Below are 17,185 nucleotides of genomic sequence, written 5' to 3' on the forward strand. Positions count from 1 at the left end.
TTTTTTTTTAAACAAGAGAAGGTTCACGGTTTTCCCTCTACCTCTGACCATGAGGTATAAAGACACATCTGATCATATCTGTGGTCTAACCAGATCCTCTGACAGTTGTGTGCCCCACCTGAAACTCATTCGTTTCAGGGCCCACTTCTAAAATCTGAAATGTGGACATTACACCCAGGGAAGGCAGAAGACGATGTACAGAGAAGAAACCTTAGAATCATTTAAAAAATATGTGTTTAGGGGCACCTGGGTGGCTCAGTCGGTTGAGTGTCCAACTTTGGCTCAGGTCATGATGTCACAGTCCGTGGGTTCTAGCCCCGCGTCGGGCTCTGTGCTGACAGCTCAGAGCCTGGAGCCTACTTCAGATTCTGTGTCTCCCTCTCTCTCTGCTCTGCCCCCGCTCATGCTTTGTCTGTCTGTCTGTCTCTCTCTCAAAAATAAATCAACATTAAAAGAAAGTTTTTTTAAATATGTGCTTAGCCTTGGCTCCCCTCTGTTTGTTGTGCATGTGCTTGGGAAAGTTAATTGGTGTCATCAGAATGGAATGATAACACTATCTTCTCCAAAGTTTCATTACGATGTTTCAACAAAATGCTGTTTTTTAAATGAAAATGTCCTGTTTTTTACACGAGTATATTCCTTTAGTCTGTTATAAAGCAGAAATTAAATATTAAAATATTTAACATTTTAACATATTTTGAAATTCAAAATGTGTTCATATTTTTCCTTCCAAAGGTCTAAACGATGTTCGAAAATGAAATGTTATGCCAATTTATGTTGTGTCTTACGTTCTATGAGGAAATCTCTCTCAATCTGGTATCTTTTGTTCTTATTTCTTGATTTTGTGGTTGAACATATTCCATTCACTTTCTTATTTATATATAGCAAAATCCACTCTTTTCCTGTTCAGTTCTGTATGAGTTGTGATAAACGTATACAGTCATGTAACCGACACCTAAGTCAAAATGTAGGACAGTTTCGCCTTCATATAAGTGGTGTCAGTAGTGTTTGTCCTTGTGTGTCTGACTTATCTCACTTAGCATGGTGTCCTCTGGGTTCATTCCTGTGGTTGCAAATGACAGGATTTCTATTCCATTCTTTTCTGTGGCCTCCAGTCCTCAGCTCCAAATTCCAGGACCCCTCTTCTCTAGCCAGCCAACGTTCACCCATGCTCCCCTGTCTAGATGGTCTCCACCAAAATATCCTTATAACGTTTGGAGGAAAGGCACTGTCCTCATGTGCCTATAACATCTTTCTCTTGGGTAAAGAAAAGATCAAGCAAGATGATCACTGTTGATTGAGATGGTAGCTGGCACATCCAATTCTTGGGCAGATTCTGACCTAAAATCGGTAGCTCTCCTCTCCCTGTGAAAAGGTCATGTACTGGATTGCCACTGTCTTGTCTTCCCATAGAGGATTCGCCAAGGACACAGTTGGGGGCTTCTTCCAGCTGACTTCCTGTGTTGCATCATTTAGGGAACTTAGCCTCGATAGACTTACAGGAAGAACGAGTGCAGAAGAAGCAGTGGGTGGGGACCAAGGGCCACCTACCGGAATGTTTACATTGACCACATTTCTAGAGAGAGGACACAGCCTACACATGTGAGAAACCTGGCTGTGTGCTATGGGTTTTTTGTTTTTAAGTCACTCTTGGCTTGTGGAAATGTTTAGATACCAAAGCATGGGAGAGGGAGGGCAGTGGTTGCTAGCCCACAGGAGACAATGAGGCAGGCTCATCTGTAGATGACAAAGATGTCTCTAGGCCAAGAGGGCATCTTGTCTCACCTCTCTTCCACGATACATCTTAATTTGCTCATCATTGTCAGCCTAAAGTCCATCCATAGCATGAAGGTAAGGCTCCTGATGAATGGGTCCCTGCGTCAGGAAAGAGGTGGTCATCCTTTGGGGACAAAGTGACCAGGGGTAGAGAAGTAGTTCTCTTGGAATTGTGAAAGTTCTGCTACCCCTTGCTTCAGAGATTTCTAGATTCTCTTCAAGAGGCTGGTTGCCTGACAACATGTTCCTTTGAAATTATTTTCAAAGTTGGCGGGAACTCCCTGGGATTGAAGTCAACCTGCTGGCACCAGAGAGGATCAGGCTAACATCTCCATGGCATGGCCCTAGTTGGGGTGGGATCTGGACTTTAGAGAATGGGTCTAGCCTCAGTTTCCTGATGGGTTTCCTCTCTACTTACTATTTTAATAATTTACACATGCATAATGACAGTTCTATATCTCAAGTGTTTTGGCGTGCTAGTTCTCCCATTATATTTTGAGGGTTCTTTGTTTCTTCACGAAGTTTGCAATATTTTATTGCTGGTCATTTATGGGTCAACTTTTTGCAAATTGTGGTAAAATATGCATAACCAAATTTTACCATTTTAACTACTTTTTTAGTGTAGCAAAAAAATACATAACATGAAATTCACCATCTTCGCCAAGTCTAAGTGTACAGTTCAGTAGTGTGCAGTACGTTTCATTTTTAAGTAATCTCTACACCCAATATGGGGCTCAAACTCACAACCCTGAGATCAAGTGTTGCACACTCCACTGCTGAGCCGGCCAGGCGCCCTTCAAATCATATCATTTCTAAGCCTCTGTTTGTTCATGTGACACATGGATTGATTAAAATAAAATTCACAGGGCTGTAGTAAGCTTTTGTAAATGAAATGACTAACATAAAGCCCAACATAGAGGTGAAGGTCATGGAATATAAGTCCTCATACTCTTTTCCCCAAGCCACGCCTTCCATTTAACCTAAATCAGCCCAATATATGAACTATCAAAGGTAAATGCACTCACCATTCAGTGCCTGGAATAAAAAAGGCAAAGCAGAATTTATTTTTACTCTGTTAAGGGAGTTACGCTGGCTAGACATGATGCCTCTGAGTCTCTGAGCAGAGCCTACAGGGTTTTTGGGAAATATGGATTCTCAGGGCCTCTTGTGGATTGGCATCATCTGTAAAAGATGTTTCTTGAAGGGGGACTTTATTTTATTTTATTTTTTATCTTTTATTTTGTAAAATTTACATCCAAATTAGTTAGCATGTAGTGAAACAATGATTTCAGGAGTAGATTCCTTAATGCCCCTTACTTATTTAGCCCATCCCTGCTCCCACAATCCCTCCAGTAACTCTTTGTTCTCTGTATTTAAGAGTCTCTTATGTTTTGTCCCCCTCCCTGTTTTTATATTATTTTTGTTTCCCTTCTGAAGGGTTGGCTGTCACTCACAGGTGCAGTTACTGAAGTAAATCCGTTTCTGATTGGCTGACATTTAGAAGCAAGGAGCTGATTGGTTGAATCACCAGGGCGTTTTTCATTGAGGGGAGTGGTCATTGCTGATGGGTGAAAAACTGGCTCCGGCGGCTTTTTGTCATCATGGCTACCAGACAACGTAGTCTTTTTCTAGGAGGGGAGGGTCTTTTTATTCCCAGGTTTACAGTATGCTTTTCCACACAAGGCCCTGGTGTGGACACAACCAAGTGTGTGAGGTTGATCCTATCTCTCTGTGGAATCAAATCTCATTGCATCTCTCAGGTCCAAATCCTGGCTCTGATGTAAAGTCTCTGATTAGCCTTCCTCTGAAACTGTGGCACTTCCTCATGGTTTTATCTGGCCCAATATCTAACATGTCCTTCATCAACTTATTTGTTCATAATCTCAATAAATATTTCCAGTATTTTATGTTTTGCATACCTCATGATAGATACTACAAAGAGATGATTCCATAGACTAAGCAGCTCAAAGGACTGAGATAACCCAGAGGAGATGCTTGTTGGGGCTGTTTTCACAAGTCTATCAACTTTGCATTGGAGGCATGAGACATCTTGAAATGTTAGTTTCATAAGAACAGGAAAGTCTTTTTAACAACAGGGAAAGCATGTGTTAATACGCAGATGTCATCGTAGGGAAAACTAGAAGCACTCATGTCATGGGAAATATGGTATGTTGAATGGACAGTATTAATAATTAATTGGTGGTATTAATAATTAATGGCATTCTGAATGTTAAGGTCTTACCTAGGAGGATGTAAGGGTACCTGGTTTGGCTGATAAATTTAAGACAGATTAAAGTCTTGAGCCAGACCTTCTGTAGAGGCTGGAAAAAAAGTCAGGATTGAGAACTAGGAATACGTTGAATAATTTTTATCACAGACAAGACTGTACCAAGGATTTTATCACCAAATCTAGAAAAGTGGTGTACAACTGTATTAGATACATATAAGAGAATACGATTGGATTGGTTTGAAAATGGATCCAAAATTGTCAGTGCCTCTTTCTCCCTTATGTTCTCCCAGTAGTTCTGCAGGGCTCCACAAGTGCTGACTCATTTCTATTCCAGTGACAGGTGGCTACCTGGTGTCTCTTAAGGCTTTGTGCAAAGGTCCAGTCTGACATTTGTGTTTACTCTGGCTCAGTTCAGGAAAATCTGGCCAGTCTTCCTTGTTTGGAACCTTATGGCTGTGCCAATTTCCAATGACTATGGCCAAGAGAACCACAAGGACCAGTCCTGCCATGCCCATACGGATCAAATTCTCCATTGTGTAATCTTGGTTCATTATATCTGTGGACATAATTCAAAGGAGATGAGCAATCATTGGTCATGTTCCATTTCATCCCAACACAGAGCCCTGAAAAGGAGCTCATTTCCCTATTTGTGCTTCCACTAACCCTACCCCCCCCCCCCCCCCCCCCCCCCCCGCCCAATAAGCTCATGCATTCACGAGTGCCATACTTAGTCTGTGAGCCTGGATCCAAGGGGCATCTTGTGAACAGGAAAGGAGGTGATTATGGGGATGTTGTGTTGGCTCTTGAATCCCTCTTCATGTAGTAATTTCCCTCAAAGTCTAGTCAAAGCCTTGCAGTCAAATGTTCTGCTCCTGAGCTATATCCCCTACATGCACTCCAATGTTTATAGAAGCACAATCAATAATAGCCAAAGTATGGAAAGAGCCCAAATGCCCATTGACTGGTGAATGGATACAAAGATGTGGTATGTATATACAATAGAATATTACTCAGTGATAAAAAAGAATGAAATCTTGCCATTTGCAACAACATAGATCCAACCAAAGTGTATTATGCTAAGCGAAATGAGTCCGTCAGAGAAAGACAAATATCGTATGATTTCATTCATATATGGAATTTAAGAAACACAAAAGATGAACATATAGGAAGGAAAGGAAAAATAAGATAAAAACAGAGAGGAGGCAAACTATAAGAGACTCTTAGATACAGAGAACAACCTGAGTGTTGCTGGAGAGGAGGTTGTGGGGTGGGGTGGTGAGCCAAATGGGTGATAGACATTAAGGAGAACGCTTGTTGGGATGAGTATTGGGTATCATATGTAAGTGATGAATCATTGGGTTCTACTCCTGAAGCCAAGACTACAATGTATGTTAACTACCTTGAATTTAAATAAATAAATTAAATTTAAAAACCCACAGCCTTGCAACACCTTCATGTATTCAGAATAGTACATTTTTCTCTATACTTTCCTCACCCCACATAACAATTGGTGTTCCTCTTCCATGCGTGACAAAGGATATGGTACTGTTGGTATCTGGGAAGTAGCTAGGAGAAAGTCTTCATATAATCTTTGGTAAAATTTATCTCCACTCTTGTGTGACTGTTCACTAGACATTGCTGTTCACTGAAACTTTAAGAAAATTTTCTTCATTTGTTATATGGGCTTCATAGGCCTATGTGCCAGGAATTAATAAAGTACTGTGAGATTACAGTGCTCATAAATTGTAGTAACTCTCTCTGGTTAAAATACAGAAATTAGGGGCACCTGGGTGGCTCAGTCGGTTAAGTCCGACTTTAGCTCAGGTCATGATTTCATGGTTCGTGAGTTCAAGCCCCGCTGTCAGAGCAGGGTCTGCTTCAAACCCTCTGTCCCCTTCTCTCTCTGCCCCTCCCCCACTCGTGCTCTCCCTCTCCCTCTCTCAAAAATAAATAGACATTAATAAATACAGAAATTAATTTCAAACGGATTTGGATTTTCAGATTAGAAGATAATACAAGATAGTATCATCCCAACACTGGGACAGATGATTTTTAAAACAAGACAAGGTGACTATCTAAAGAAAAAGGCTAATTGATTCGCTCCTCCTCCATCGATGCCCAACTATCCATGCACTGTTAAATGAAAAGAGCACTCTAGCCTGCATGATCTTACAGAGCCATGACTACTGTATCTGCTCAGCTTGTGGAGTGATTGGACAAAGTGGCCACAGGAGATGAATGCGGTCGCCCCACTCAGTGGTCTGCAGTTACTTTCTTTTGCTCGAACTTGTCTTCTCTCGCTGAGCTGAGTAATGCAAACAGTATAATAATTTGGCTTATGCTAGAGTTTCTAGCCAATCACTCAGAGTGGAGTCTAGTACTGAAGGTCAGTTTAAGGGTTCCCAGATGCAGCTAAGCATATGAAAAAAGAGAAGTGGGTTAGTCTAAGGTGGTGTCTGGGATCTATGTCTCAACCACACCCCTTAACATGATTCTAAACGTTGGACTCTCCATTCTCAACAGACCACATGTTTTTTTTTTAATTGTTCTTTAATGTTTATTTATTTTTGAGAGAGAGAGAGAGAGAGAGAGAGAGAGAGAGAGAGAGAGAGAGAGCATGAGTGGGAGAGGGGCAGAAAGAGAGAGAGGGAAACACAGAATCCTTAGCAGGCTGCAGGCTCTGAGATGTCAGCACAGAGCCAGACTTGGAGCTCAAACTCATGAACTGTGAAATCATGACCTGAGCCGAAGTCAGACACTCAACTGACTGAGCCACCCAAGTGCCCCCAGACCACGTTTTTAAAGGGCGCTGTCTACAGAACTCTAGGAGAGGATGTGAATGTTGAATGGGATGTGGATGAAAGTCTTTTTCTCTTCACAGTCCTCTGCTTAATGGCCCTCTAGTACCCCACTGTTTTTTCTCAGTGTACTTTTCCATATTCCTGCCTAATGCCAAGGCCCCAAGAGGAGGATTCAGGGCTGGGCTGGGGTGCACCTACCTGTGACCACAAGCCCCAGGGCATCACTGGGGGCTGACCACACATAAGGGCTGCCACTGTACCAACCATAATACCTTTAGTTCCCTGAGAAGTTGTGGTTCACAGGGCCTAGAATAAAGTTGCCTTGGTGTACCCCATTTTGGTGCTGTGACAGGGTGGCTCCTCCTTCTTTGGTCAGTAAAAATCTATCAAATGGGATGTCTGTTGAGCTGCACTGCAGGGAAATATTCTCTCCCAGCATCACCACCATGCCCTGCACCGCTGAGAGGGAGGGTTTGTCGTACAAGCCTTAAAGAAAAGAGAGTGAGCTATTAGCAAGATTTTTCATCCTTTTCCCTTTATCCTCAACACTCATGTTGGGTCCATCCTAAGGGAAGGCAAGGTGCTGATATTCCTTGATTCAAAGGAATGGGAGCTGGGAACTTCCCATTTTCCTACCCCAGGACATATACTCTGTCCCAAATTATTGCAGACAGGGCTGAGCAAACAAGCAGCCTGTGAGACTTGGGTGAGATACCATTTTCAAGAGATAGAGATCTTGTTTCTAAAGCCACAAGACCCACATGATTCTGTTCCCAATTACAACCTGTGGGGCTTTCCCCCACACCACCAGGAAATTCTGAGACACCCAATGGGCATCCCATAATTCAACTTAATTCTGACATTATCTCCCTGGAGATAACCTCAGATCCCATAGGTTAGGAGCTCAGTCCTATGAGACCACCCCCACTTCAGATGCCAATCACAAGCCCTTGCTGTCACCTGTGCTTCTGACGGAATGGCTATAAATCAGAAGTTCCCAGAACTCCTTCCTTGGGTTCGCTTAATTTGCTAGAATGGCTTATAGGACTCAAGAAATCAGTTTACCCGCTAGATCACTGGTTTATTCTAAAGGATGAAATCAGGGACAGCCAAATGGTAGAGGTAAATAAGGCCCAGGTGCCATATCCTTGTTCCCTGCTCTACCAGTACCTCCTTGTGCTTACCAACCTGGATTCTTTCCTTTTGGGTTCTTATGGAGGCTTCATTACATAGGCATGATTGATTGAACCTTTGGCCATTGGTGATTGATTCAATCTCCACCCCCTCTCCTCTCCTTGGAGGTAGTCCAAAAGTTATCTCTTTGACATAACCTCAGGAGTGGTCAAAAAGGGGTTGTTAGGAATATCAAAACATCTTTGTCATTCATATAACTCAGGAAATTCCAAGGGATTTAGGAGCTCTGTGCCAGGAACAGGAATGAAGACCATATATATAGTTCTTACTATAAATCACAATATCACAAGCCACATGTTAAGGAAAAGGGCGGATAGTATCCAAAGAATTTGAGGAGCTATGTCAGGGACAGAGAGAGTCGACATTATGTAAAAAGAATGTCAGCAGGTAGAAATTCAGGGTGGACTCTTCTAGAAAAAAGATGCTTCTAGAAGCACGGGGTCAAGCCACCTTGAATAGAGAGGGCTTAAAACCAAGGGCTGGATTCATGCAGGGAGCATAGGGAGCATAACTACCTCACCCGCCTCAGGTACAGGCTGCATATAATGATTTCCTTCCATATGGAAAGGGTTGGGAGAGAAACCTGCCTATGCCACCTCAGCCAGGTGCTCAATCTCAGCATCAACAGCCATATTCATTTGCATGGTATGTACCCTCAGTGTGATGTGGTGAAAATGTTACTGTGCTTCTGTGGTCTCCCTCACAGTGATCTAATGACCCTTGTCTTAAAACACCAGACAACGGGGCACCTGGGTGGCTCAGTCGGTTAAGCGTCCGACTTCGGCTCAGGTCATGATCTCACAGTTCTTGAGTTCAAGCCCCGCGTCGGGCTCTGTGCTGACAGCTCAGAGCCTGGGGCCTGCTTTGGATACTGTGTGTGTCTCTCTCTCTGCCCCTCCCCTGCTCATGCTCTGTCTCTGTCTCAAAAATAAATAAAACATTAAAAAAAAAGTAAGTAAACTTAGGTTTAAAAAAAAACTAAGATTAAAAAAAAAAACAAAACAAACACCAGACAACTTCCAATATTGGGGCATTGTACAAAATACCTGACCAGCACTCCTTAAAACTTCCACATCCTAGGGGAACCTAAGCAGACATGATAACTCTATGCAGCGTGGGATAGGATCCTGGGACAGATGAAGGACACTGGATAAAAGCTAAGGAAATCTAAATAAACTGTGGACTTCAGTGCATGCTAAGTTATCCATATTGGTTCATTAATAGGAAGAAAAGTCCGTACTAATGGAAGATGTTAACAGCAGGGGAGAGTGGGTGACAGGTCTATGGGAATGCCTCTGTCTTATCTTCTCAACTTTTCTGTAAACCCAAACTGTTCTAAAAGTAAAGCCTTTGAAAGAATAAGAAAGAAACAACACCCAAGGGCTGGAGACGCTGGATGTGTCCTCACCTGTCACCACCAGCTCCAGGGTTTTGTTGTGCTCCGATAATTTGTACTCTTTCCTATATTGGCACTGATAACGCCCTGCAGTGTTGGTATTCATGTGGCTAATGAGGAATTCAGCCTTCTCCTGAAATCCCAATTTCTTCTCTACCACCTCAAATGTGGAGTTTCTCAGGATTTCCAGTTGGTACAAGTAAGACTCAGGAGTCCCCCAACACAGGATCTTCACAGACTCATTCCAGGGAATCACAGAACCAGGTGTGGCAGATATAATAGGAATGGGAAAACACCCTGGAAGAAAATAGAGCCCAGAGTCAGGTGCTGGCCATGGAGAAACTATAGTGCTTTTCTTATCTGTGGGGGAAATGCAAATAAGTTAAGGTCTGAAAGACCCAGGATTCCTTCCTTTTTAAAATCTTTTCCTTTTTTTGGTATATTTCAATTGTAGTAAAATATATATAACATAAAATTCACCATTTCAACCATTAATTTTTTTTTTTATTTTAGAGAAAGTGAGAGCACGAGTGGGACAGAGGGGCAGAAGGAGAGAGAAAGAGAATCCCAAGGAGGCTTCATGCTCATCATGGAGCCCAACCCGGGGCTCAATCCCATGGCCCTGGGATCATGACCTGAGCTGAAATCGAGTCAGCTGCTCAATGCACGGGGCCACCCAGGTGCCTCTCGACCATTTTTTAAATGTACAGTTCAGTGGAATTAATTACATTCATCATATTGCACAACCATGACCTCTATTTTCAGAATTTTTTCATGACTCCAAACAGAAACTCTGTAATTATTAGGCAATAACTCCCTCTTTCCACATCTGATCTACTTCCTGTCTATGAATTTGCCCATTCAAGGTACCCCGTATCAAATACAGTATTTGTTTTTCCATGTCTGGTGTACTGCACTTAGCATAATATCTTCGAGGTTCATGCGTGTGTACCACGTGTCAGAATACCCTTCTTTTTGATGGCCAAGTCACATTCCCTTGTATGTGTAGACCACATTTTGATTATCCACTCATGCCAATGAATATTTGGATTGTTTCTATCTTTCGCTATTGTGAATAATGCTGCTGTGACCATTGGTGTACAAATCTCTGTTCAAGTTCCTGTTTTCAATTCCTTTGGTTGTATATGTAGGAGTGGAATTGTTAGATCACATGATAATTCTATGTTTAGCCTTTTGAGGAACTGAACCCCTTCCTTTTCACATGTTCATTTTCTTTTTGAGATTAAGTTCACATAACATACAATTAACCATTTTTAAAGTGTATGATTCGGTGGCATTTGGCGCATTCACAATGTTGTCCAATCATCACCTCTATCTTCTTGCATTTTTATCACCCCGAAGGAGACCCTGTATACACCAAGAGGTCACTCCCCACTCTACCTTCCCACAGCCCTTAGCAACCACTAGTCTGCCACAAAGTCTGTTTGGTGTTCCGTTGCCATGGCAACCCTCATGAACAACTCCAAGCCTGCTGGTTCCTTTATCAAGGTGTATCATCTCTTTTAGACCTGATAGTGGTGTGCTCAACTGCAGCTCTGTGAGGAGGGGTTGGGGGGGTAGAAAGGGAATTTGCCATTCCCATGAGGATTGCTGTGAAGGAAGACCAACTTGCTATAGGTGGCTGTGGAAGGTGTTGACTGTATTTACCAAAAATTGCAGGACTTCCTTTTATTTAACAGTATTCACTCACCAATACCTCCATGCTTTTGTTCTTCCAAAACAGATGAAGAGATCATGGATATCTCCATTAATGCAGATACAATGTTTATTTAATATAATGACCTAAACCAGTGGTTCTCAACAGGAGGCAATTTTGCCTCCCAGGGGACAATTCGGTAATGCCTAGGGACATTTTTGTTTGTCACATGGGGGCAGAAGGCACTGTTGGCATCTTCTGGGTAAAGGCCAGGGATCTTACAATGCACAGGACTTCCCTCCAAACAACACCGGCTCCCAAATGTCAATAGGACTGAGGTTGGGAAACCCTGACCAAAACAACCTGGTTAAGACCTTTAGGGGAATGATAATATGGGAAATGTCAGGTACTACTCTTAAAAATAGACAAGTGTAGGGGCACTTGTGGTTCAGTTGGTTGAGCGTCCGACTTCAGCTCAGGTCACGATCTCGCAGTCTGTGAGTTCAAGCCCTGCGTCGGGCTCTGTGCTGACAGCCCAGAGCCTGGAGGCTTCGGATTCTGTGTCTCCCTGTCTCTCTGCTCCTCTCCCATTGTGCTCTGTTTCTCTCTCAAAAATAAACATTAAAAAAATAGGCAAGTATATAATCACAGGTCATGACACACAGTCTGCAGTACAGAGACACAGATCTTGGAAATCTGATAACAGATGTGAGGGTTCAGCTGATACATGAAGATGAGTAGCCTAGGCGATGTGGACAGACAGGTTAGGAGCATTGTGGATCACAGGAACAACAGGAGAAGGTCCTGGATAATAAAGTACAAATAAGTATGGGACACATGAAAATAAGGTCAGAGTGATTGAGAAGCAGAGACTCGGTGGGAGAATGGAAAATGGGCTTGGGGGAGCAGAAGCAGCCCAGCACAGCTAGGGAGCCACGGCCATGGCCATGTCAGTAGGTTTATCTGAAGTTAGACCCCTGATGGGTTCTATGAAGGTGATAAACATACTTGTGTTTTAAACACACAAGTAATTCAGACTACAGTCTTTAGAAGGAACTGGAAGAGAAAAGACATGGATAGACATGGGATTCCATCCAAGGCAGTAACAGAGGTGACTGACTATACAGTTGTAATTGAGAGCTACTTCATACTAGTACACAGACTGCACAGGAGGGCAGGACTAAGGCAACATCTTGCTGAGTGAAGCAAAGTGGAGAGAGTGGAGAGAATCAGGTTGTGAAAACAAGTAGGTCTGACATAGGGACAGATATTGGGCAATCACTGATGGCTCCCAACTTCCTCACCCTTGGAGTTGTGAACATTCAGTGAAATACATGTCTTAGATATGGAACAGACAGCCTCATGGAAGCAAACACTAAACCCAGGGCTGAGTATGATGCTTTTGAGGGGTCTGGAGAGGGGGGCACATCAGAGATGGCTTAAATAGGGAATAAAATTGGAATTCATTTGGGCTTTTGACTGTCTTTTCAACCCTTCTGTTCCAAAGTAGAAGGTGTCTGGGAAAGATTTAGGGGAACACTTACCTTCCTGTGCCCAAAGATTCTGGCTCAGACAGAGCACTGGAAGAGAGAGATTCACAAAAGATCAGTTTTCCAGTTTCAACAGTAGTCCTTGTTCCAATTCATGCTGACTAATGACATGCAGGGTGTCAATTTTTTCCCCCCACAGAAAGGATAGTTTTCAGGTTCATCTTTTAGTTTTACCTCCTAGATTCCAGGACACAAGGCTCTCATCTATAGGAACCCTGGACCCACCATGGATCTCTAGACAGCATGATGTGGGTTGAACAGGCCCCACAAGCCACTTGGACTTGAACAGACACAGTTACAGACATCTGAACAAGGCCCAACTCTCTACTAAGGAGGCCAGAATCTCCTTGGCAGCCACTAAAGTCACTGAGTCCTCATAGTAAGAGGACATGGACAGTTTTGGGACATCTTCCCCCCCTGACCCACTTGCATTACAGGACTCACCGAGACAGAGATGGATGGTGTCTCTGGGGGCCCTGATTCTGTCAGAACCTCAGCCCAGTTAGTCTCTTGTTGGGGCACATTAGCAGAATGACAGATCCTCATAAAACAGTAAGATAAATCAGCAGGAAGTATGAGGTAAGAGTTCCTTGTCGGAGAATTCCTACATCTATTGCCTCACAAGTAATGGTTCCTTCCTAAAGAACTTAGCTCTGGATAGCTCTTGGGTGGGGTCTGAAGGAGACCAAACGTCCTGTTTAAATTTCCGATGAGAAGTGAGTGTTTTCCTTGACCAATGTCTAATGGGCTCAAATCCTTATTCAAACCAGATCCCACAACCAAGTGGAAGGCTCTGGGGCAGAATGTAAGATGGTGCCATAGAGACAGAGGTTCTTCTCCATTGGACCATTAGTCAACAGCCATGTGGCCTTGCCTGTTATGGACCCATGTACCTTCTCTGGAATTCAGGGACTGAGTATATCCACCTGGGCTTGACTAGCAAGAGAGTATACTCTTGCACTGGGATTTTCTCAATGCCAGCATGTAGGGGAATCTTTTCAGGAGCTATTCATCATCTGTAAAGAAAGAAACTCCTATGCCTATACTTATCCGTATATCCATATCTCCATCTATCTATACATGTAGATACAGATAGTGGGGTATATAGATAGTTAGATGTAGACTAGCTGTAGTTAGCTGTAGACTCCTGGCATCACTAATTCTTCAAGAATGGGAAGCCAAATATTCCAAATCAAATTCTCTACCAAGTACACTTCATTTTAACTGTAATACATCACTCTTGCCTTTCAATACACCAAGTGTCCTGGGCTTCTCCCATCTTTTGGAAGACACCACTGACAGATTTTAAAAATAGTGAAAATGAGTCTTTAAGAGAAGTGACTTTGCCAAAGACACTGCACCTAAGAAAGCACAAAGCAAAATCTGAATGCTAAACCTCCAAAAAATATCCATCTCTGAAGCATGTTTTGGACCCTTCAGGGGAGATGCTAGGGTTACTTGGTCACTTCATCCTGGAACAAAATGAACATGACAAACACGTTATATTCCAGTGATAGACAGATGGTGAATTTGCTTATTTGTCTGTAGTAACATAGCGACAGAAGTCAGAACTTACTCTTTCTTAAAAAATTATTTTATTTTTAAATATGAAATTTATTGTCAAATTGGTTTCCATACAACACCCAGTGTTCATCCCAACAGATGCCCTCTGCAATAGAACTTACTCTTGAGGGAAATGCGGAACTGAAAAGAGATGAGGGATATGTTTTGATAAATGGCAAAACCTACTTTTCTTAGTATATTCTGATATGTGAAATATTTGATATTGTATATCAGAGGGTATATGGAAATGTTACTATACACACACACACACACACACACACACACACACAGAGTCACTGTCTAATAAAACATGGCTTTATCGCTGTAAAAAATGAGTTTATCTCAGGGTATAACACATTTTCCAGGGGTTCATGGCACATTTTTCAGCTAGTTTTTTGAAATGGTGACCAGCATTGCATCCTAGACAAGGTTTTGGGGTTTTTTTTCAACTTTAACATTATTGACAGGGTTAGATAGTGATTCTCTGCTGTGTGTGCGGGGGTGGGGGGCAGGGAGCACCATCCTGGGCATTGCAGGATGTTGACAAGCATCCCTGGCTTCTGTCCACTAGATGCCAGTAGAACCCCCTCCACAGTCGTGACAACTAAAAATGTCTCCAGACACTATTATAATGGTCCATGTGTGGACACAGCCATGTTGCCCCAGCTGAGAACAAGTGTCCTGTGTTGTCTGCTGGCATGTGTAGGCTGAGGAACCAGAACTTGCTTTGGGACATTACTGAACTTCATGCATTCCACAGCATCCTTTCCTTGAGGAATTCAGGCTCTACAGAATGTAGACCCCATTTAGGGTCACAGAACCTAGATCATTCCAGTGGGAAGGTCTCTAAAACATCTTTCTAGGCACAAATCCCCAAAACCTTTCTTTAATCTTCTCTTCCCTGGGATCTCAACAGCCAACTTGTTCTCAGAATCAAACTTATCCCTAAACACCTTTTTTTTTTTTTTTTTTTTTGCCTCCCAGGTGCCCTGGAAGGAGCCTCTTACTTCTCTACTGAGAAAGAGGACATTGTGGTCTGAGAGAAGGATTCGCCTTCTCATATTCATTCATAACACTGTAAGAGAAGTCACATGGAGACTTAAACTCTTTTCCAAATTCTTGCCTTAACCCTAGCATCCAAGCTGAAACCTTGTGTTCAAACTGAGGTTGTGGAAAACCTCAGATGTCCATGTGATTGCTATGGGTCCATGCCCCAGTCTCTGGGGAGTTCCAGGTAACTCCCCCATGCCTCCCCTTGTAGATCTCAGTAGGACCTAATACACTTACTTTCCTTCCTTGGCTATTGTACGCCTCTGTTGTGCAGAAACCAGGAGCCCCACAGAACTGACCCATGCACGGGTGCTGTCTGTCTGTTAGGTCCTCTCATCCTTGTTTAGGTCCCTCTACAAACTGTTGATAGAGAAAGCTGAACAACTTCCTTTCTCAATAATAGCTTTGGTTTCCCTGCAACATGTGCTGAACAAAAATATCTGACTTCCTGGAAATATTTTTGAGCCAAGCCCAAGGTCTCCCCTGGTTCCAAAACCCAAGTGTGTCTTAAAGTCCATACCTGGACCAATCCCCTAAATCCAAGGTATGATATATGTTTACAGGAGGTGGTTTCACCAGACAGTGGTTGGGTTCAGGGGTCTTCTTTTTGGGGCCCCATCATGGTCAACAAACATGCCATGTTGTGTGACCTTTGACAAGGTACTTAATCTCTTTGAATTTCCCTACTTAGCAAAGTACAGATAACAAGGAGCCCTGATAAATTTTACAGAAAGATTCATTGAAGAAATATATGTGAAACAGATTTTGTTGAAGAGGTGCTCAAAAATGTGAATTCCTGTCATTGCTGCACAGAAACTGTCATTTTCACTGTTGATCTCTAACAAGGTTAACTTTGATGCTAGTTCTGCATCCAAAATATTGCCAAGTCTCCCAAACTCTGATGTCTTAATTTCTTGCACTGTTTTGTTTTTTCCAGAATTATCCTGATAGATCCACATCCTGCTACTGGATTTCCTTGATTGAGCCTTGGGGGCAATCGTCTATACTAAATTGAAACATGGGGTGCGTGGGACTCCCTAATGTGCCCTGAAGGAGTTAGCTGCAAAGGTGATGGGCGAGAGCCAGACTCCATGCTGAGGACACCAGCCAGGTGCTCTCTGGCCACCAGAGCTTCCAGTATCTCTCACTTGAGGATGCCTGGACCTGCCCCAGCATGGCTTCCCGGATTCCAGTAAGATTGGGTAGATCTATCTGGATGGTTCTGGAAGGACGTAAGAGTGTGAGAAATTAAGGCATCAGAGTTTGGGACACTCACCACAACTAGATACCTAATTGTGACATAGTCACACAATGGATTCTTACACAGGATGGAAAATAATTTTTCACATGCAAAGATGTGATGAAATATCAAACATATAATGTTGAACGAAAGGTGCCAGTCACAAAAATACATAGTATATGATTCCATGTAGGTGAAATTCAGTAATAGCTAGGAAGAAAGATGATTAATAGTAGATAGATGATAGCTTTGTTTATTTGTTTATAGTAGCATAGTAACGGAAGTCAGAACTTACCCACAAAAAGGGCCAAGAAAGTTTTCTGGGGTGTTAAGAATATTCTACATTTTGGCACAGGTAGTGGTTGCAAAGGTGCAAATGCGTAAAATTCTGTCGAACCACACACATGAGTACTTTAAGCCAAAATTAAAGCAACAAGTGTTTAAAATGATTATCTGATGATAAATTTATTGGTGATTTTTCTTTTTTCTGTATCTATTTTCCAACTTTTATACAAAGAATGAATGTCTTTTCTGTAATGAGAAAAGACCATCAACATTAAAAAAAACAACACATCTCTGACCCCCTAGTGTGTTTCACATTTTAGCCTGTGAGAGCAATACAGTTGTTTACCCTGTAAACAATGAAGAACAAAATTATTTACAGTCTTAGCCTGGGGACACATTACTTCACACTATACATCGTGTCTTAATTCATGGGTAAGATATTT

The 17,185-nt window shown here is 42.5% G+C and overlaps 1 protein-coding gene across 1 annotated transcript; it reads right to left on the reverse strand.

Moving 5' to 3' along the window:
* Positions 1-3,147: 3,147 nt before the first annotated feature.
* Positions 3,148-17,157, reverse strand: FCAR (Fc fragment of IgA receptor). Its single transcript, XM_042920260.1, is given in 8 exon segments — positions 3,148-3,462; positions 4,355-4,562; positions 7,006-7,293; positions 9,410-9,694; positions 12,599-12,634; positions 13,049-13,096; positions 16,366-16,439; positions 17,144-17,157. Coding segments are annotated over 8 exon segments (1,011 nt in total). The 3' UTR covers positions 3,148-3,404.
* Between the last annotated feature and the right edge of the window lie 28 nt (positions 17,158-17,185).

Source organism: Panthera leo, chromosome E2 (assembly GCF_018350215.1).
Source record: "Panthera leo isolate Ple1 chromosome E2, P.leo_Ple1_pat1.1, whole genome shotgun sequence".
Taxonomy (NCBI): domain Eukaryota; kingdom Metazoa; phylum Chordata; class Mammalia; order Carnivora; family Felidae; genus Panthera; species Panthera leo.